We start from the raw sequence: 22,683 nt of genomic DNA on the forward strand, positions 1-22,683 counted from the left end.
TGATGACCCAGGACTTCTGCAGGCATAGCAGGGTTCTAGCACTGAACTGCAGCCCTTCCACAACCACTGGCATGCGTAAACGGAAGCCAAGAGGACATCCGTTTCCTAACACATTTCTCTTCCCTTTTCAAATGTGGCAGACTCCCGACTACCAGAGCAAGAAGATGGAAACCAAATCACTAAGAAACAAGCTGTTCCACATCAAGCGGATGGTGAGCGAATATGACAAGCACAGAGGCTAAACGGGGCGAGATTACTTGGCCCCCGCCTGAAAGGCTGCTGCAGGGGCTGAGGTTCCAACGCTTCTCTTCTCGTCCCCGCCGTGCAAAGGACGTGGGCCAAAATGGGCCAAAATACACAAAGGCCCGCTGTCTTTCAGTGCATATGTTCATCGAGGGGGCAAATGTTTTTATCCACCAGCGTGCCAGTTCTGCAGACCATGAAATGACTCCAGACAGATTCTTGGGCATTAGGACTCTGGTTGTACAGAAGACGTGGAGAAAGGAGCCCAGCAAAAAACCCGCAACTGTTCTCATTTCCACCAAGGGCCAGTCCACAAACCCGCTGGGCTCTGTCGCAAATCAAACTTTTCAGTTTGGTTCTGTTTTAAAAAGAAAACGCTCTCTATTCCTTACTTTTGGTGCCAAAAAGATACCCTCGCTCTGTGAGTAATTTGAGCTATCGTGGGGATAAGCCTCTGATCAGCATTGTGTATAGTTCTTTTTTTAAATTCTAGTGGTGTGGTCTTCTACGCTCGTCTAGCTAGAAGCTGTTATTGCAATGTGATTCTTGTCTCGGAAAACCGTAGTTGGTGCAGCTCCAAGAAATGGCAGGATATTAGATGGTGATGGGTTTCCTGCTGCTCCAGGAAGTGGTGAGACGTTACAAGGGCACATAGCAGAGGTGCGGAAACTCAGACCTGGGGGCCTATATCCAGCATCTGGGACTCCCAATTTGGCTCTCTGGGATGCCCCAGCAAGCCATGTCTCTGGGATGCCCCAGCAAGCCCCTTCCCTTGGCCCCCCTTTCCCCCAGTCTTTTGGTGCTTTCCTGGCTTTTGTGTAGTTTTTGCCCCATTCTAAGAGGTTGAAGTGCCTCTCCTAAGCCTTCGTTACAGGTTTAGAGCTTGAAGCTAAAACCTGCTGGTATTTTTGGTCCCAACACTTTTGGCTTTGGCCCTGCCCACCACTGCAATGCGGCCCCCAAGACCTCCGAAATTGAATCAGGCCTCGGGCTGAGAGAGGTTCTGTGCCCCTGACATAAAGGATGGAGGGTAACGCTATCAATGGTGGTTAGTCAGTCATGATGGCTATGTATTACTCCCAGGAACAGAGGCAGTATACTGGGGAACATGAGTGAGGGGGTGCTATTGAACTCTTGTCCTGCATGTGAGTTTTCCAGAGGCATCTGGTTCGCCGCTGTTGCTGGACTACATCAGCTTTTTGGTTTGATCTCATGCTGTTACGGACACTTCTGAAATCCACATCAAAATTTCTCACTGTCTTTTTGGGCTTCCAAACCGGTGTATAAAGGAATCCTCTGTAATTGCTTTGTTTTTATTTGGATTTCCAGGTACAAAGCACGAGGGCGATTTGCCCCTCTTTTCTGTTTCTTTCATGTCTTCCCCTCCTTATTATTATGGCTGTACATTGATAAAAACACTACCCAAACAAAAAGCACGCTTGATGTGTTGAAAATGGCACTGTCGCCTTATGATCATGTGCGTGTGTCGTTTAGTACTAATGATAACACCATGGCAAAAGAAACCCTTGGCACGGCTATACACATCGCAGTGCCAAAAATCCTTTCACATGTTGTTTTTAACCCATGTGCGTGAGTGCATCAGAAAAGCACCACATCGGATGAATCTCGATGCAACGCAGAGCCTGTCCCAAGCTGTCTTGGCTCCTTTCAACTCTGTGACTCTATGTGACCGCATAGGGGTTTGTGCTTTTGCATTATTTTTGTCAGCGTGTATAGGTGATGTGAAAAAGGAGAAGGGGACGGCAGAGGATGAGATGGCTAGATAGCATCACGGATGCAATGAATATGAACTTGAGCACGCTCCGGGAGAGAGCGCAGGACAGGAAGGCCTGGCGTGCTATGGTCCATGGGGTCACGAAGAGTCGGACACGACTGAACGACTGAACAACAACAACAACAACAATAGGTGATGTGGGACACGGGGAGAGGAAAATGAACATATGAAAGGAATTTATCCTAATTATCCTGGAATAGAGCAGAACTGGAATTCTCAGAGCAGAGTGAATCGGGGGAACAATAAAGGAATATCAGTGAGGGTGGGATTCTATCTTTCCCAGGGGAGCCGCTACTGAGTGTAGCATCCTCTGGACAGGAGACCATACACCTACGATTTCTTTGTAAATAACGCCAATATTGCACGTTTTCAAGCAGAGCGTATGTTGGTCACATGTCACTTTAAAGATGTACAATAGCTTTTCTCAACCTCCCCTCCCGGTGTGTTGCACCACCACTCCAAGCATCCGCAGCTAGCCTTGCCAACGGCCAAATGGATGGGAGGCATGGAGTGGCATTTGGAGTTAGCAGATCACACACACACAAGGCTTTCTTCCCCCCGCTACCGATCATTTGATGGTTTTGTGTGCCGTTTTTGCCACATTCTAAAAAGCTGAAACGCCTCTCTGAAGGCTTACCTGCTGGGAGGAACAGCTTTCAGGGACAACAGGCTGCCATTTTGGGTATTTGGGGCCTCCTTTGCTTTTGGCCCTGCCCACCACTGGAATGTGGCCCCCAAGAACTTCTCTGAAATGTAATCCTACACCCCGCTAAGTGTCTTGCTACTTTTGCTCCAACATGCTGAATGAAATGGCCACAACAGAAGGAAAACAGCACCCCGACCAAAGCAGAGATTCCCCCAGAGAGCAGCGTGGCCAGCTGGACCCCTAAGTTTCAACAAATGCTAGCATCTTTTTTAAGCACTCTTTTTTCTCTCTGTTCATTCTAACATCAAAGTCGTTTCCTGTTGCCATCTCTGCCCCCTCTCCATATTCTGAATAAATCAGAATATATATCTTAAAAAGTTTGCCTGTGTCAATCTTCAGAACATCAGAAGAACCCTGCTGGATCAGACGCAGGGTCCATCTATTTATTTATTTTATTTATTATTTTATTTATTTCATTTCTATACCGCCCAATAGCCGAAGCTCTCTGGGCGGTTCACACATCTAGTCCAGCATCATGTTCACAGTGGCCAACCAGCTGCCCACGGGAAGCCCACAAGCAGGACACGGCCCCAACTGCACCCTCCCACCCATGTTCCCCAGCAACTGGTGTACAGAGGCTCACTGCCTCGGGTACTAGAGGTAGCACAAAGCCATCAAGGCTAGTGGCCATTGATAGCCTCCTCCTCCAGGAATTTGCCCAGCCCCCTTTTAAAGCCATCCAAAGTGGTGGCCATCGCTACATCTCATGGAATTGAATTCCGTAATTTTAACTATGTGCTGTGTGAAAACATCCGTCCTTTTATCTGTCCCGAATCTCCAACCCACCAGATTCATGGGATGACCCAGTTGGGGTCCATTATGAGACAGGGAGAAAAATGCCTCCCTGTCCACTTTCTGCACACCAGGCATAATTTTGTACACCTCTATTGCATCTCCCCAACTCACCTTTTTTCTAAGCTAAACCATCCCAGCTGTTGTAACCTTCTCTCAATGGGGAGATGCTCCAGCCCCTTGATCATTTTAGCTGCACCCTTTCCAGCTCTACAATATCTTTTTTTGGGTGCGGTGACCAGAACTGCACGCAGTCTTCCAAGTGTGGCCGCACCATAGATGTGTATAAGGGCAGTATGATATTGGCAGTTTTACTCTCAATTCCCTTCCTAATTATACCTAACATGGAGTTTGCCTTTTTTTTTTTAACCACTGGGGGCATTTCAAGCATCTGCCAGTGAGGTCATAGTTACAGGATTTCTGCGCTGATTGGACTAAATAACCTCTAAAGTCCCCTAACAGCTCTAAAATTCTATACCTCCAATTCTCAGACGTGTCCAGGAAATCCACGAAGCTGCACTACTCAGAATTGTGGGAACCAATTTTATTTATTTATTTTATTTCATTTATTTCATTTCTATACCGCCCAATAGCCGAAGCTCTCTGATTTTCCAGTGATTTTGGAATGATTTTCAATGATTTTCCTCATACAGTTCTGATTGTGTAAGGCACACAAACACTTATGCGACAATTATACAGATTGGCCCTTCTGCTTGGAATGACGGTGCCCCCCCGTATCTCCCCCCCCCCCCCCCGGAACACAAATCACCACCACGGTCCTTTTTTCTAAGAAAAAAAATCTTTTTTATTGATTCATTGGTTAAGCATCAATCAGACAAGGAAGAACCTTGCCACAAATCAATTTGGTTACAAATCCCCAAGTCATTTTTCCCCCTCTTGTTTATTTGGTTGGCACAAGATCGCACCCGCCCACCAAATGCAAAAAAATCTGGTTTCCAAGTAAAACACAGGGAAGGTCGCAGAAAGATTTGCAGAGGACAAAAAGCGCTTCGGGGAATCACCAAAGCCGGCTAAGCTGAATTGTTACGCCTGGGCTGATAGTTGCTGCAATCGTTGGGCACGATCCAGCCAAAGTGGAACTCTTTGGGTTGGATCCAGATCTCGTCACACTTAAGAGCAGACCCATCAAAAGCAATGGGACAGGTAAGTCACAGCTAACTGAGTTCCAGTGATTTCAACGGGTCTACTTGAAGAATGCCTCCATCTGGATTGGACCCATTGGTTTTAATGAGAGATGTGCAGAAGTCTAACATCCCCGCTGAAATCAACCAAAGACTGCAAAGTGTTTACCCTTTGTGTGGATCAAGCCCAATTCTTAAACCCCACCCCACAGGTTAAACTGGTGATGGCAGAGACCTGGAACTTTGAGGGATGGACATCACTACACAGAGAGCATCAAGCGCAGCGTCTAAAAGCAGCAGCGGCACAAACTAAAAGCACGGACACGCTCCAAGAAAGAAGCTGCCAAGGGACAGTCGAATTGCCTGTCTCACTCGAGACAAGACCCCAGTCCCTATGCTACTGTCGTGGCAGAAGGTGGTACAGTCTGACCCCACGGAGGAGGCAAACCCACACAGCCCCTTCTCATGGCATTGTTTCCCACCTGACATCAGAAGAATCCTGCTGGGCGCAGCCCTAAAAGTCCTGCATTCCTGCTTCATGCACAGATGCTTACACAGATGTGTCAAGGAAGCCATGAAGAAGAGAACCCCCCTGCCCTGAAACTCCGAGGTACACTATCCCTGGCCACGGAGGTTCAACTGAGCTGTCACAATCAACAGGCCACAAATCCATCTCCTCCCCTTTTAAATTCACCAAAGACAGTCAACCGTGGCCATGTCATTTGGTGGCCGAGAATTCCGCAAACCAATTCAGCGGCCCGTGAAAGAGGGATTCTCCAGCCCACCCCAGTCTTTCCTGAACTGACTGCATGTCAGTTTCATCAGGTGACGCCCAAGTTCTGGTCTTATGGGAGAAAGAGGGGAAAAATCTCTAGCTCAGCGTTGGCAGGGAGAGAGGGAAGAACGGACTCCCTCTGCCCTGCCTGTCTGGTTCAAACAATGTGCATATTACCACTGTGATACGAGCTGGACCAGGAAGCAAATTAACGGCCGGATCCTCCCATTTGGCATCGAGTAGTAACGACTATTCTATGCAACTATGCTATGTAACAACTCTGGAGCCCAGACCAGCTCTCGCGCCATTGTGTTCCTATTTCAGGCCCGGCTTTAATGCCAACGGGGAGCTAAAAGATCTAGCTGTGCCCAAACGGGGGACTGAGTTTGGTGGGAAAGGCTTGTGGAAGAAGGGCAACTGGATCTCACGCAGCCCATGCCAACAGGTGCCACGTTCAGGTGATGGTGCACAAGAACATGAACAGCCCTGCCAGGTCAGACCCTAAAGGCCAGCTTTGGCAGGCATGGGAATGCCTGCGAACCAGGACACAAAGGAAACTGCCGATTCTGCCGTTCACCCCCAGAATCCGGACGCAAGATAGGCTGCCCCGGAATGGGGAGGTTCTCTTCCCAACTTGCACTGCTGAGGGGCGCCGAAGAGCTGGATCAAACGAAGGTCCACCTTGAGCGGTGTCCTACTCCTTGTAGCGGTCAAGATGACACCCCAACAACCATCGTCACGCGAGGCAGAATTAACGCATGGAACTCCCTGCCACAAGATGCAGTGGGGACTTCTAGCTTAGCTCTACGACAGCTTTCACCAACCTGGTGCCCTCCAGGGGTCTTGGACTACAATTCCCAGCATCCCCAGCCAGCTAGAGGCCACCACTGCTCCTGCAGAGGTTTGGTTTGTATCGCACCCATCCATCACGCACAGAGCTCTCCTCCTCTTCCTCAGATTTTTCTAAGCCCCCTTTTCAGAGCCAGCATTCATTCTGCCTTGTGTGAAGGCTTGTCCTTCTGGGCGAGTCTCCTTGGCCACTGTGGGAAGCAAGATACTGGACAAGACAGAAATTTGTGTGATCCAGCAGGGCTTTTCTTGTGCGCTATGGTCACCAGGGACGGAAGCGCCGCGTTTCGGGGGAAACTACCTCAGGGTGCCAGATTCCGGGAACCCGGAGAGTCGGAGATCAAGACCAGCTACGGCTACAGACCAGAACCAGCTAGCATTCTGTAGAATCCTCTGGCCAACACGGCATATGCCTGTATTAGGTCCCTCCCTGCCCATGAGCAAGGACAAAGCAGAACTGAGGGGGCTATTAAGCCATCCTGCCCTGAGATGAAAAGGAAGTTGTCCTCCACCAAGCCAGACCCTCGGTCCGTCAAGCCCAGGGGTGGGCAACATGCGGCTCGGCAGATTTTGGACCGCGTCGCACAGTATTAAGATGGCGAGAACTGCCATCCAATCCCATCGGGAGAGTCTCAAGTTCCTCACTCCTGCTCTACACCGACTGGCACTCTCCAGAGTTTCTGATGGGGAGTGTCTTTCTCAGCCCTAACTAGAGATATCGAACCAGGGATGCTCTGCAGGAAACGCAGGAGCTCCACCACTGAGTTACGGCCCTTCCAATTAAGGACGGTGTGATGGCAGACGGAATTAAAAGGGGATGTGGTGAATTCACGGAGGACAACTCTAGCAACAGCTATTCGCCATGAAAGCTAAACGGACTTTCAGGTTCTGAAAACAGATGCTTGCTGGATGATAAAAAGGCATTCGTTGGTACCTATCTGCCCCTGGTTCCTGGAGGCAACTAGTTGGCTGCAATACAAGTGGATGGATTCAGCTTGCTCTGGCCCTCTGCCGAAGTTTGGAGGAGAGGCTGGAAACAGAATCCGCACCTCCTCTGCGTCCTTCCTGAAGGGTCGCAAGAGACCAAGCACCCTCGGATCCCCCCGTGTATAAAGTCCGAACATTCTGCAAGAACCCACACCGTGCAACCAGATTTTTAAAAATAAAGCTTATCTGATACAAAACCAAAACCAAAAAAACCATTGTTTTATTCCAAGCGCGGAAATTTGAGTTTCCTTGATGCAGAATTGGGGGGGGGGGGAGTTTGCATAGATTACAGCTGGTACTTTGGACCTGGGAGACCTGAGTTTGAATCCCGCCGCTCTCCTGGGCTTATAAGGGTGGCTTTAGGTGGTCAGCCTCTTGGCCTCAGTTTTCCCCCCATCTGTAAAATGGGTTTAATGGCGGACTTCCCATCACAGGGTATTTGAAAGGGCTGTAAAGCGCGCGCGCGCGCACACACACACACTTAGATTGTAAAGCAGTTTGCGAACTGGAAAGAAAAAAAGACTACAAATGGGGAAATAGCAGCAGATTTTAGTAGAACTGACCAACCAGCGACGGACAGCAGAAGCCCACCGCAAAAGCACAGAGATCACCATCAATTATGGATATATTTCAATCACATGCACCTAACCATTTTGCATAGCATCTTCACAAACATGGGGGGACAACCGGCCAATAGCCCATAGCGGCCTTGGGGCGAACGTGTATGTGTGTGTGTTGGGGGGGTTCATCGCAGATGGAAAAAAAGGAGGGAAGAACCTTGAAATATGGACACAGAAATTGGCGGGGAGAGAACCCCCCGTCACCAGGGCCAACTTTGGCTGAGTTTTGTTAAAGTTAACTCACAAATGAAGGCGGCTGTCCGGTCAACATGGTCGATGTTGAACGGCAGAAGGTCCCAAGGGCCTCAGGAACTAGCAAGCCATTTCCCAGATGCCAAGGGCTGAACGCAGGGCCTCCTGCATGGAGGGGTCCCCAAAAGGTCAAAGGGCACTGCTGGAGTTTGGCTTGAACACTTACACAGAGTCTGTCTACCCGTTCTCTTGAGTCTTCGATACCCCATAACTTTGTTCCAGGCCCAGCCTGCCCGTGAACCTGATACTCGGCTGCTAATCAATGGGCCCCCTCCCTGAGGGGAAAAGATGCCCGGGTTGGGCAACATCTCTAGGGATGAGCAAACAAGCAATGTTTGAGAAGGCCAGGATCCTCCGAACACTGTCTCATCTTATGCCTGATTCCTGTTCCCACTTGCTGCTTGCTCTGCGCAAAGGGGAAGCTTGCGCAAATCGCGCAGCAGCTGCATGGGAGATTTGTGCGCGTTTCCCCAAATTTGCGCAACTTCCCTCCATAGGAAATAAAGCAGGGCTGATGTAGTCCGCGGAGAACATTTTTGCCAATTAGGGCAACTGCACAAATTGAACTGGGAATCAGGAACGAGACGAATGCGAGCCCGTGTTTGGCAATTTGCAAAGGTTTTCAGCAGACATGTGCTTGCGCTCAGAGCTTTGTACAGAGCACAGTCGCATGTTCTGTGAGCAAAAAGGAAATGGTCATGCATCCCTGAATTTCTCGGAAGGGCTGGAAGTTTGGGCTTGGAGTTGAAACTCAAATACTTTTTGCCTCCCCTCCTCTTCCAAACCTATCGTAAGTTACGATTTACCGTCATCTCCAAAAATAAAGTAAAACATCTCCCTGGCCCTAGCAACACGTCAGAATGATTCTGCCAGTTGCAAACTGGAGCACCTCGCAAGTAGCTGTTTGCTAGTGGTGGTGGATCTAGAGAAATGGGCGGGGCGGGAACGGAGATGAGGGGAGAGAAATCACGTAGCTGGATACTCTGATCCGAAAAGGTTTCCATAGCGCGCTTTATCTTTGGGTAGCCAGGAGATGGCTCTCTATAACATGCAAGGTGCGAATGCAAATCTATAGGAAGAAAGGTGTTCATGGGGCAGTGGTGGGGAAAAGCCCTCTACAAACCACCGGGGGCATCCAAAGTCCATTTGAAACGTGGTGCAGAGAAAGGAATTTAAACCAGAAGGAACGTAAGAGAACGTGACGTTTCCTCCCCCTCCTCCTCCAGCCAATGGAGAGAAGAAAGCAACCAATCTGAATCCATCCTGCCTCTTGTCTGTCTTTCAGCACTGGGGGGGCGGGACTTCCCTTGTTGCCACAAAGTGGGAATCCTCTCCGGTTCCCTGCCCTGCGCCCCCAAGGGCAGGTGGCGTGGAATCAAAAATTGCACGAAGTTCAATGACTCGATCCAGGGAGGACAACATCCGGGCTGTCGGTACAGCGGCCGTGAAAGTAGGTGTGGGGCGGAGGAGGCACAGTTTGGGAACGTGCCCTCCAGCTGCCCTCACTGCCCCGTCCCGTACGGCCAGTTGAAGGTACTCCCAGAGAGCAACATGTCCCTGATGAGCGTCTCAATGGGCGTCTTCCCCACCAGTCTCATGAAGAAGAGCTGAGAGATGAGGGACGCTGGGACGGCCCGGAGTGCCGGCAGGCGCAGCAAGAGTCTGCCAAAGCGCTGCGGCTGGGACGGGTACTGGGAACGGACGTACTCCGTCAGCGCCACCTGTGCCTTCTCCTGCAGGCTCTCCACATGGGCCGGGTCCGAGAGGCCACAGGCGTCTGGAGACACAAACAAGAGAGAGAGATGACATACATGATGCAGGGGTGCAGAACCTTCGGCCCACAAGATTCAGGTGGCCCGCTGGAGTCTCTGGGGGTCTTCCAGGGGGCAGGGCTTGGCCTTCAAGTGGTGTTCCCTGGGGGGAACCCACAGTGTTATCTCCAAGCAGTGTCATCTCCCTCCTGCAAGCTGCCAATAGCATGCTGCCTTCTACCGAGTCTCCTGCTCAGCACTGACTGGCAGCTGCTCTCTATTTTTTATTATTATTATTTAGGGTCTCTCTAGGGCTCAGACAGGGGTCTTTCCCAGCCGTATCTGGAGATAGCAGGGATCTCCTACCTGGAGATACCGGGGAACAAGACCCAGAAATTTCTGCATGCAAAGCTAGGGGCTCTACCAATGAGGTTCTAAGTCCTCACTGGTAAGATTCTAGTCCCCATGATTCTGACTAAAGGGCTGATTTACAAAGGAACAGAGGAAGCTGCTTTATACAGATTCATATACAGTCCATCTCCTTCAGCTTTGTTGACATTGACTGGCAGTGGCTCTCTGGGGTCCCAGACAGGGGTCTTTTTCCTAGCCCTACCTGGAGATGCTGGGGATCAGACCTGGGACCTTCATGCAAAGCGGAGGCTGTACCACTGAACTACAGCCTTTCCTTAAAAATAAAGATTCCTGTCCTCATGGTTAAGTCGGAACATAGGGAGCTGCCCTATCACTTGTCCATCTAGCTCAATAACAGGCAATGGGTCTCAGACATGGGTCTTTCCCAGCCCTCCCTGGAGATGTTAGGGATCAGACCTGGCACTTTCTGGATGCAGAGCAGGGGCTCTACCACAGAGCTGTGGCCTATCCACTAAAAACAAACGAGGATTCCAGTCCTCGTCTGAGACCCTGGTTAGCCATTGCTGCCAGTCAGTTAGTTTGATAGACCAACCGTCTGATGCGGTAGGAAACAGCTTCCTAGGATTCTAATGTGACCATTCTTTGGTGTTGCCCAAGATACTATGTACATAAAACCCCCCACCAGCATCACAAGCTGGCGCTGACAGCATGCACCCCGCTTCAGAGAAGCCCCCCCAACTGAGAAAAGGTGAGGGATGAGCACAAATATTTCCATGCAAAATTAGAAGAGAGAAGCTCTGTGGCCGGTCGAGGAATGCTGGACATTTTCCACCTTCTGTTTCAGCCACTTTTCAGCCAGGCGTCCGGCTTTTTCCAAGCCAGAAGCTGTGCTTTGCAAGAGCTGAGCTGAGGGATCAAACCCACACTGGCCTCTACCATTACAGAAGTCAAGTGAGCCACATATGAAAACCTTGCGGTCATTGTTTGGCAGACGGTGCCGAGAGACTGGGGATGTGTCCTGCGGGGCCACCTGGAGAAATATTCATTTGATGCCTCCCCCAAGGCAAAACTTGTCTTATTTTCAAGAACATTCAGTTGATGCGTTCCCCCCAGTCGAACTGGAGGGGATTGTGTTACTGGATTATGAGATCAGATGTTACTGGATTATGAGATCAGACCAAAATTTATTGGGTTATGAGATCAGATCAAAATTTACTGGATTATGAGAGCAGATGTTACTGGATTATGAGATCAGATCGAAATTTACTGGATTATGAGATCAGATTGAAATTTTAGCCATTTATTAAAAATGGGGAGGGGACCCTGTAGCCTTCCAGACGTTGGACTACAATTTCCATAGTCCCTGACCACTGGTAGGGGCTAACAGGAATTGGAGTTTAGCAGTTTTCCCACCCCCAGATTTAAAACATTTATACCACTGGCTTTTCCACTCCCGAACCATACAAAATTAAAAAACGAAAACCGTCATTGCTAAAATCCAAATAATTTTGGAATAGATGGTGTGCATGTGGAAGAGAGACTTTTCCAGAAGAAAATTAAAAATCCCGTGAGTTGAACTTTTAAGGGTCGGATCCAGATTAGTGCTGGATAAACTGAGCTGATAGAATGGATTTCCCCACCCACTCCTTTCCAGTCCTCCCATCATCAGCTGCAGGGATCTTCCACAAGCGGAAAGTCCCTTCTTCTCCCTTCTCTCCTGGAAGGCAGATCCTGGATCCAAGCCTGAGCGTGCAAATCCCAGAGTTAAAAACTGAAGGAACCCCCCCGCCTCCGAAAGATCCAAAGGTAATTCTGGAACCTTGGAATGTGGGGAGAGATAGGGCATCAGAGACTTCTATGTGCATCTGTAAGTTTGAAAACAAAAAATGCAGCTCAGCTCACTCACAAAAAGTCACCTCTCGCTCAACTCGCACACCATGCGGCATGGATGATGCTGGGAAGCCCTGCAGCAGCGGGGCGAGTCTGGCCTCCCTCGGCGATGTGCTGACAAGAAAAGGGCACCCACCTGGCGTGAAGAGCGCAATGGCTTTGAGGCAGCTATATTCGGCCGAGTCCACCTGCAGCCGGTTGAGCTTCTCCACCTGGTCCTGGAAGATGCGGATCTGGTCCATGAAGGAGACCACCCGGTCGGCAGACATGGGGGCAGCATGGAACCCAGCGGCAGCCAGCAGCGGAGCCATGTGGAGGGGAAGCGCCGACTGGGCGGCGTTGAGGACGAAGAGTTCGCTCCAGCTGAGGCGCAGCAAGGCCACCTGGTCGGAGACGGGCAGGTCAGGGAAGAAGGGGATGTTGCGGGCCCATTCCACCGTGCTGAAGAGGAGGCGGGCCGCCAGCTCACAGATGTTGTCAATGCCCATCACGCTCCCTTGCTGGGCGTACTGCGAGCTGAAGCGGGCCGTGGGGTACGGCTCGGCCCGAAGCAGCTGGGAGATCAGTTCCGAGACGGGCTGCCCATTGTAGTACTCCCCGCCCGGGGCGGCGTTGGGGCTGGCGCTTGAGTGGGTGGGAGGGATCCGACCCCTTTGGACAGCTGGGGGGAAGAAAAGGAAGCACGAGGGTTTAGTTCTGGGAGCTGGAGTGTTTTAGCACAGCCTTCCCCAACTCTGGGGCCCTCCAGATGGGCCAGGACTACAACTCCCATAATCCCCAGCCGTCTTATGGGAGCTGTAGTCCAACACGCCTGGAGGGCACCAGGGTTGGGGGAAGGCTGCTTTGTATGACGGAACTGGTGTGGTGGAAACTGGTGTGGTGGAGAAGGAAAGCCCGCCCGTTTCACTAAACGTTTGTTCGATTTGGAGAAATCAAATAAAATGAAATAATGAGGTTTTAGTGCAGGCTTCCCCAACCGGGGGCCATCCAGTTGTGTTGGACATGGCTCGGTAGGGGATTATGGGAGTTGTATTCCAACACATCTAGAGCGCCCCAGGGTGAGGAAGGCTGATTTAGCATTCCCACGCAGCCCCCTTCCGTCTCCCTGCCCCAGCTTCTGAGGTTTCACTGGCCACTGCTCACAAACATTCCGTCACCACGTTGTTAAGGGCTAGTATCTTGAATGACTATTTTACTCCCTCCAGAAAAGCATATAACTCTCGGGATGCTCACACTGCCTGTTTGGTGGAATGGAAGAATGTGCATCGTTCCTTATAGTACTGTGAGAGCCACCGGGAAGATCAAGTGAGCTTGCAACCTAGGATGTAAGAGCAGCGGTGCTGGATCAGGGGCCCCCAAAGTCCATGATCTAGTCCGGTGCCCTGTTTCTGACCAAGTGGGAGGCCGACAAGCAGAACATGAAGGGCTTCCCGCCCCAGCGTTTGTCCCCAGTGTCTCATAGTCATCAACTGGCCAGAGAACCGACGGCCGCTGGGAGTCTGCACGCCCCCCCCCTTTCAGGAAGACCATCACGGCAAGGGGGAGACCAACCTGGCCCCATACGTCAGCCAGAGAAGGAAACGATGCAGAGCGCTTGATTCTGCCCTTTCCTGCCCAAAATAACACCTGTAAGAACTCTGAAACTAAGAACAGGTGCCTGAATTTTGCTCTCCTTTTTTTCCTCCTCCCTCCCCATCCCTCTTCCTTTCCTGTAGTGCCTTTTAGATTATAACCTCAAGGGCAGGAACTGCCTCTGCGTAAGCCATTTCGGCAGGCTTTTGGGAGATGAAGAGCAGGGTGAAACTGCCGCAAATACATAAATAAATATTCAGCAGTAGAGGGCTGCTAGGCACAAAGGAACCGTTCAGCGGCCCACCAGCAGCTGCGAGCACTGGACTCTTTGCCTCTGTGAACTGAACGATGCAAGTGCTCGGAAGAGGCCCGTCTGAGGAAGTGCTAGTCCCCCTCTACTCAGCACTGGTTAGGCCTCATCCGGAGTACTGTGTCCAGTTCTGGGCACCGCGCTTGAAGAAGGATGCAGACAAGCTGGGGAGGGTTCAGAGGAGGGCAACGAAGATGATCAGGGGGCTGGAAACAAAGCCCTATGAAGAGAGACGGAAAGAACTGGGCATATTCAGCCATGAGAAGAGGAGACTGAGGGGAGGCAGGGTAGCGCTCTTCAGGTACTTGAAAGGTTGTCCCAGAGAGGAAGGCCAGCATCTCTTCTCCATCATCCCAGAGTGCAGGACACAGAATCATGGGCTCAAGTGCCAGGAAGCCAGATTCCGGCTGAACAGCAGGAAAAACGCCCTGACTGTTCGAGCGATACGACAGTGGAACCAATTCCCTGGGGAGGCGGTGGGCTCTCCCCCACCGGAGGCGTTCAAGACGAGGCTGGACAGCCATCCGTCAGGGATGCTCTGACTTGGATTCCTGCCTTGAGCAGGGGGTTGGACTCGATGGCCTTGCAGGCCCCTTCCAGCCCTACTATTCTATGATGCTATGATTCTCTGAGCTTTGCTGTCCACCCCAAGGTTGACCTCAGATATCAAGAACCCCCTTTTGCAGGAAGAAAAAGGAAAAAAGAAGCTGCTCTCGCTGGATCCTCCCTCGGGGGTGTAAGGCGAAGGAAGAGTGGGCATCTCTCTTCTCCCCAACTAAACTGGAAGCTGTGGATGGACATTGCTGAAGCAGCCCTCAAAAACACCATTATTCTCCCCCCCCCCGCCCCGTCATTAATGTTTGTCCTGCTCTCCCGTGCCATGGAAATTGGGGCCATAAATCACGCAGAGATGTCAACGGGGGACGCGGCAGCTTCCCCAAGAGAAAGGCAGCCTGTGGCTGGGTTTGACGCCTGTGCCGCTGTACGTCCTTGGGGTTGGACACAGTCCGTGCAACAGAACTATTTTGGAAAGGAGGACAAAGCTTTCCAAAGGAGCCCAGATTGAGCATTCAGGGACATTTTAGCAAGCAGGGACACGGAAGCGGACCCAAAAGGTCCACCATGGATGTAGCCTAGTATCCTGTCTCTTCAGATGCCTCTGAGGAGCTCACAAGCAGGGCATTCAGAGACAGACTACTAGGTTTGACTTAATGGTTACGGTCGCTGGTAGGCGCTCTCCTAAGCCATAAATCAGCCTCACGATCTCCTTTGAGTAAGAGCACTTCTGGATCAGACCAAAGGGAGGTGAAGTCTCTATCCACCCCAGCGCTTCCCGCCCTTCCAAGGAACCCCCACGAGCAGAGTACAGAGGCAGCACCCTTTCCCCTTGTTTGTCCCCTGCCTCTTTTATTTGGAGGGATACGGACAACAACTGGGGGGGGGGGGGGAATAAAACAGAGGGAAAGGAAAAGGAAATGGAGGAGATCTTAGAAATCTGAGTTCTTCATATACCATTACAGGGGTTCCCTTCTCCGGTTCCGACTCATTCACTTGCGGAACTCACTGCCACAAGATGCAGTGAAAGCCGGTAGCTTAGCAAGCCCTTAAAAGGAATCCAGCAAGTTAATGATAGAGGAAGTGATCAAGATCTAGCGATGGCTATAAATCAGTGGAAGCTCCACAGGGACCGAATACTGGGGAGCGCCACCTCTCGCGGGCTTCCCAGCTGTTGCCTCTGGCTGTCCCTCATCAGAAACAGGACACTCGGCCTGACCCAGCACGACTCTTCTCACGTGCTTATCGAAAGAGGATTAGATACATTTACAGGAGTGGAACCTCCATGCTCAGCAGAAGTCTACCTCCAAATGCAGCGTGACAACAAATGGCAGAGGGACATCGACTTTACACCCTGCTTGCACGGTTCACAAATGACCTGGAAACAGAATACTGGGCTTGGGGGGAAATTTGCCTGATACAGAAAGCTTTTAGATTTTTTTAAAACCGGCACATTCGTGGAGTATTGGGCCTTCTCGACAGCATACTAAAGGGAGATGCCAACTTAAGAAGCTCTCAACAGCCGAGGCCAAAGAGAGGAAGGCCCTAAGTTTCAGCACCTTGGTTTTGGGCTTGCTGCCCATCATTGGAAGCAGGGCACTGGGCTGAGCCGGACCTTTGGCCTGATCCAGCTAAGGGGTTTGGGTTCTTTACAAAACCCACCCTGGGTTTAGGATTGGGCTTTCTGGAGACACGTAGGCCCCAGGAACCCTCTACTTGCAGGGGAAACCCTCCCAAGGCCTGCAGTTGCCAGGGGAACTTGCCAAAAATTCAAACAAAGGGCACAATTCTAAGCTTTTCTGGGGGCTGGTCTTGTTTTCCAGCGGTGACCTTTACCGCTACTGGGTCACGTGAAGTCCCAAGCCCTGGAGGCGCTTCTCTCCCTACCAACCCGTAAAGGCGCTGCGCTCTTCAAACAAACACCACCGGTTTTACCGGTCCCTCTGCCACCCGCTCAGCAGCTCTGAGGCAAGCAATACACTTGCCAGAGAAGGCTTGGCTTCAGTCCAGCACAGTTCCCTGCTAGGCCCCGCATTTCCCCAATCTGATCATTTCAGCATGCTCCCCGACGACCACCTCAGCATTACTCTCAGGCTCCTAGTCCTCAAGGTGAAGGCTCTACTTCCTTGCTCAGACCCAGTTCTCATACATATATATGCCAGAGAAAGGGAACTGGCTATCCCCTTGTGATGTTCCCCAAATGTTTGGTCCTAAGAAGTAAACTACCCCAGAATATGGAAGCTTTGTTTTTCTGTAAGACCATTAGGGGAGTTCTGCTAGAGAAGACGCCTAAAAGAACCATCGATGTCCTGCACTCTCCTGAGATGCAATTCCACGGGAAACCCCAACATCCACGGGAAACCCCAACATCCACGGGAAACCCCAACATCCACGGGAAACCGTAATTGCTCTTGGCCCTTACAACCTAGCAGCTGTTGTTCTAGGATGCAAGCACACACTGATATCATATTTAAAGGGCAAGAATTAAAACATGCCTCTTTCTTTGAGAGGGGCACGGTTTTACGGGAAAGAATGCTAGGATGCAGAGATGCTGATCCGACGTATAATTCGAGGTACAACGGCCACTGGCATCATCATCCAGCAGCCAGAGGACCAAGGACCACTCGTCCGGCTGCACCTCCTGCATCCCAGAAGAACGTCCCAGCAAGATAAGAACCCGGCCCCATCAGCCAGAGAAGGAACAGCTGAAAGAAGCTTGTTTCGCCTTTCCCTGCCAGAAAGAACACCTACGAGAACTCTGAAACTAAGAACTATCAAGCAAAGGGCAGGATGCGCCTGCTCTCGTCGGCTCTCGGAAGCTAAGCAGGGTCAGCCCAGGTTGGGATGGGAGGCCACCTGGGAATCAGGCTTCCTGCACTGAGCAGGGGGCTGGACTCAAGCCCTATGATTCGAACTGGTGCCCGAGGTTCTTTTTCCCCTCCTCCCTCCCCATCCCTTTTTCTTTTGTGTTGCGTCTTTTCGGCTGTAAACCCGAGGGCAGGGTCTGTCTTTTTATTCATCTTCGTAAACCACCCTGCGACTCTTTCGGGGCTGGAGAGCGAGGCAAAAACGCTGCAAATCAATGAACGAATGAATATCCCAAAGTGTCAGCACTTCAGCACGTGTGTTTTGTGGTTCCCTTGATAATGCCGGGCTAGATGGCGCTTCTGCCTGACCCAGCCAGACAAAGGTCCTTGCGATGTTCTTGATGGTCAGTTGGGGCCATCCCCCGTTGGCAAGCCATGATTTCCAACCACGGTTGGAGACCTGATCTTAATCACGGCTCATCGATTCACACCAACCCCTGACCATAACTCTGCACAATGTCCCAACTGGGAACGCCAGATGTTCTGGCCTACAACCCCACAATCCCTGATCACTGGCCATGCTGGGCTGGGTTGTTGGGAGCCATACCCAATACATCTGGAGGACACCAGGTTGCGTAACCCCACCCACACCTGTAGCCCACTCCACTCTATTACACTCACTGGTAGAAAGCCGAGCACCCAAAAGAATAGAGGGGCGATGCCTTGAATTCTTGGCAAAAGCAAAAGGGGCACCGAGTCACATCTGTGCTGACTGCGTCCTGATTTTCCAGTCACCTCTTGAGTTCCGTCTTAATACTGCTGGTCACGGTGACGACAGCCATCTAGCCATCTCCCTTCCGTTATCATTCCAACCACACCCTGCCAATCTCTCTTCCTTCGATCCCCACCCGCCTCCCTTCCACAGAATCCTCCCTGGACCACCCAATCTGCAATCTGTTAACATCTCCTTTATCCTTTCCAAAATCCATTTCCTCTTTTGTCCTGTCTATCTTGCTTTGGCTTCAGTCCTTCAGCACCCGAGGAAATACATACAGTGCTGGGGCTCAACGGTCACTACAGCGCATGACAGATATTCGCGGCTGAGCTGACCTCGGCATCCATCACCCCACCCAAAAACAGCTTGTGCCATCGAGTACCAACTCTGCAGAAGTTATGCGAACTGGGTTATGCCGGAGTTTGCACGAATAACGGGGGTGGAGAGCCGGACTTCACCATATGGGACCGTGGATGCTGGACGAAAGAAAGCGGGACGAGACAAAAGCAGGTGGAAGCGTCCCGTACGCTCATTTCCAAAGGACCTGGTTAGCTTCCAAGCATGTCTGAAGAAGCATCCAAGTGGGGAGAGAGAACCCTGGCGTTTCTTCCACCATCCTAGAGGCCTCTAATAGTTCTCTTAGCTAGCATGGTGTTGAGGGCAACATCCTGCCCTTATACAAATCTGTGCTGTGAGCACCCTTGGAAGCTCATGATGCAACAGCGCCGGGTGCCATGCTTCAAAAACACTGTAGAGCTGGAAAAGGGGCTGAAGCAACTCCCTATGAGGAAAAGTTGCAATATGTGGGACTCTTTAGCCTAGAAACAAGGTGAGTGGGACGGGACATGACAGAGGTGTCTAAAATTATGGCGCATGGAAGAAGTGGAACGGGAGACATTTTCCTTCTCTTATTAGATTAGAACTCAGCGGGGTCCCCCCCTGAAGCTGAATGGTGGGAGATTCAGGACAGATCAAAGGAAGGACTTCTCCACACAGCGCAGAGTGAAACTACGGAGTTTGCGACTGCAACGTGAAGTCGCGATGGCCACGAATGTGGATGGCTTTAAAAGGGGATTGGACAAAGACATGGAGGAGAAGCTATCAATGGCTACTAGTCATGTTGACTATATATTACTTCCATCATCACAGGCAGGATAGTGGGGGACATAAGCGTGCTGTTGCACTCCTGTCCTGCTTGTGGGCTTCCCACTGGGGCAACTGGCTGGCCACTTTGGGAACAGAATGCTGGACTAGGTAGGCCTTTGGTCTGATCTAGCACAGTTCTTATGTTCTTACCTGCCAATAATGCCCTTCTGTCGTCTACATGGGAAAACGGGACGGATTCTATGCAAAAGAATAAATGGGCAGAAATAATCTGGTATCACAAACGGCGAACCGTCGATAGTACATTGCAATCGCTCTGGATTCTTCCCCACTCTTCCCCCGAACCTGACAGATGCCGTTCTTCAAAGGGAGCCATCGGAATGAAACCGCTGGATGAGAATGGCTCAGCAAAATTCGATTTCATCCATTTGGGACTCAGCGGAGACCAGGGTTCTCTCTCCCACCACAGGTGTTAAAATTAGTAAGCAAAATGAGGGGGATTGTGTAGCTGTTGCCCATTACTTCTGTTTTTAAATTCACACTGTGAGCATTCTGTATACATCTGAGTTTTGCACGGAAATGTCACAGACAGTATCTTATGCGTGTCATAGCTTTGAGGGGAGCATTGGTTACAAACTTCTTAAGTCTCCCTACCTGCCCACAAACATGTGCACATGGATGGATGGATGGATGCTTGGACGGACGGACAGACAGACAGACGACGTAACTTTCCACGCATCTGACGAAGCAAGCTCTATGACAGGAACTGCTGACACTGCCCCCATGTGGTGAGGTGCATAAATGCAGCCTCTCTGGGAAGAACCTTCTAGATTTGGCATGGCCCCGCCCACCCAGGCTAGCGGGAAAGAGTATAAAGGGCTTCCTTTTCCATCTGAGCCCAGCTGGAGCCTCCCCCAGTTCAAACACGTCTTACATTTCTGGTCTTGCCCATCAATCCGGAAGCGTGGCTTGTTCTCCAGTCCTGTCTCCTCACTTGCCTCCCGATCCCGGTCACACTTCGGCCCCGACCTCCCGGCTTGTTTCCCAGTTCTACCTCCTGGCTCTGCCCTGGCTCCTGGTTTCTGACTCCTGGCAATCTCGCCAGAGAACATGCCAGGGTCCCAGCCCTGACGCTCCACTCCGCAAAAGCTCCCGTCCCAAACAAACCCGATCGTCTCCAAGGGTCCTGCAAGATCCTCTGATGCTTTTGCCGTGACAGACAAACACAGCTCCCCCGGGACGTCTTCCAAATGGGGTCTGGAAGCTGCCACAGGCCTTTTAGAGCCCGCTTCTCCACGGCAGCCCCACCTCCCACCGCACACATACAGGGTTTACCTTCCTTCCTCATGCCGACACGAAAGCACTTCTTCAAGCGGCAATATTGGCATTGATTCCGATGGTGCTGGTCGATCTGGCAGTCCCGGTTCGACCTGCGCAACGATACGCAAAGTAAATACAAATTCTCTTCCTAGTTTGTCTCGGACATACACACACATGCATACAACGCCCTGTATATTTTCAGACAGCCTTCCCCAGCCCGGTGCCCCCCAGATGCATCGGACTACAACTCCCATCATTCCCAGCCAGTATGGTCATTCGACTACAGCTAGGTAGACCAAGACTCTGCTTGTTGTAAGGAAGCTTCCTATGCTCCTGTTTGAATCAGTCCTTTAATCGGAACCATCAGGACTAGAAACTTAATTTGTATGCTGGGAAGGGAGGACACTGGAGAGCCAGTCAGTTTATACCAGCTCTTCCCAAGCTGGTGCTTTCCAATGTTTTGGACTACAACTCCCAGCACTCCCAACTGTTGGCCATGCTGGCTGGGGTAGACGGGAGCTGTAGTCCAAAAGATTGGAGGGCACTGACTGGCTCTCCAGGGTGTCCTCCCTCCCCAACACACCAATTAAGTTTCCAGTCCTCAAACGTCTGAGTAAAAGACTGATTTAAACAGGAACATTGGAAGCTGCATTTATTAAATAAAATTAAATTGAAGAACCCCACCCATTACACAGATCGGGGTGGGGAAAGGGGAGCATCCTGCGGCCTGCTGCTGCTGGACTTATTCACTGATAACAGAAAGTATTTGTAGGCTGCTTTTGGGGTCAGAGCCCTCATGAGGGTGGCACGAACAATGCAACGAAATACATCAATCCGTCGCCGCTGCGGTGTCTACACTTGTCGCGTCTGTGGGTCTTGGGCTGTGTTTGACCCCACAAAAATGTTTGGTTTGTGTGTATTGGATGCTGCAGCTCCTCTTCAATAAGGGTTTATCTAATTCGGCTAACTGCGGCTAGCTGATGCGTCTTTGAAACACGTTTTGGCAATGTGCGTAATTGCTTCTTTGGGGAGGAGGTTGTTATGCAGATGCATTATTTACTGGAACAGTCTTTAATATTCACTGACAATACTAAAAGTCAGCGAATAGTCAAATGTGACTAAATTATCTACCTGCTTCTTAGAAATCAACACATATGTATTTATTATTTATTTACTTCATTTCATTTCTATTCCGCCCAATAGCCGAAGCCCTCTGGGCGGTTCACAAAAACTAAAACCAAACAACGCACAGTAAAACAACTTAAAATACATAGAACATCAAAACCGCAAAACAACAATACAACCACAATAAAACCTAGCAGCAGTGCAGGAGTTTAAAATACAGATTTAAAACAGCAAAGATAAAAATAATCAGCGCAAACGGATCCTCTGCACCCCTCTGACAGCTAAAAGGCTGATATTACAACACCGGAAGGCTAAACGCTCCCCTCCTCTAATGCAATGGATTGGGGACCTTACAATGCTTTCAATATTGGACCGGTGGCATATAGACACCATCTGCAAATGGAAACTTATTTGGACATCTGGCCCTCTTTTGCCGACGTCCATGTGTCATTGCGAGAACATTGTATTTTCATATATATGCCCGTCCTATGTAGTCACTGCTACGGGCATACACAACTTCATGCAAGTATATATATTTTAAATGCTGGCGGGGAAAAGTCGAAAAGGAAAGACGCATCTCAAGCATCAAGGCCCCAAACTTCAGCCTTAAAAAAGCATGACATAAAACACGCTCCAAGAAGGGCCTTCTGAAAACAGACCAGAGTTCAAGACACGCCTGAAGGCCTGCACTATACATATCCTTGCACGGTTCCACAGCTGCGGGAAAGCCCCATCTCTGACTCTCTCTGGGGTTCCCCAAATGGCCACGCCCCTTTCCCTGGCCCCACCCCCTTCCGCCCAACCACCATAGTTTGGTGGTCTCCTGGCTTTGGTGTAGCTTTTTCTCTGATCAAAAAGCTTGAAATGCCTCCTCGGAGGCACATTTACCGGCAGTGGGAGCTTTACACTACAATACGCTGGCCATTTTTTTGTATTTTGGC

The 22,683-nt window shown here is 50.7% G+C and overlaps 2 protein-coding genes across 5 annotated transcripts in view; one reads left to right on the forward strand and one right to left on the reverse strand.

Annotated features, from left to right (window-relative positions):
- LOC146333917 (occludin-like) overlaps positions 1–3,056 on the forward strand; it is a 28,529-nt gene extending 25,473 nt beyond the window's left edge. For both annotated transcript variants that reach the window (XM_084825028.1, XM_084825027.1), the window contains exon 8: positions 141–3,056. In XM_084825028.1, coding sequence (XP_084681154.1) covers positions 141–242 — 102 coding nt within the window. In that variant the 3' untranslated portion in view covers positions 243–3,056. The remainder of the gene's footprint in view (positions 1–140) is intronic.
- Positions 3,057–7,490: 4,434 nt separating this feature from the next.
- Positions 7,491–22,683, reverse strand: part of LOC146333918 (nuclear receptor subfamily 2 group F member 6-like) — a 31,010-nt gene continuing 15,817 nt past the window's right edge. The window contains exons 2-5 of one of the 3 annotated variants that reach the window (XM_084825349.1): positions 20,633–20,727; positions 19,490–19,537; positions 12,311–12,835; positions 7,491–9,938 (exon numbers count right to left, since the gene is read on the reverse strand). In XM_084825349.1, coding sequence (XP_084681475.1) covers positions 9,664–9,938; positions 12,311–12,835; positions 19,490–19,537; positions 20,633–20,727 — 943 coding nt within the window. In that variant the 3' untranslated portion in view covers positions 7,491–9,663. Of the gene's footprint in view, positions 9,939–12,310; positions 12,836–19,489; positions 19,538–20,231; positions 20,728–22,683 lie in introns of those variants that run through there. The other 2 variants (XM_084825347.1, XM_084825348.1) reach the window with 2 other exon arrangements.

This window comes from Heloderma suspectum, chromosome W (assembly GCF_057233095.1).
Source record: "Heloderma suspectum isolate Gila_16-S chromosome W, 16-S_ref, whole genome shotgun sequence".
NCBI lineage: Eukaryota > Metazoa > Chordata > Lepidosauria > Squamata > Helodermatidae > Heloderma > Heloderma suspectum.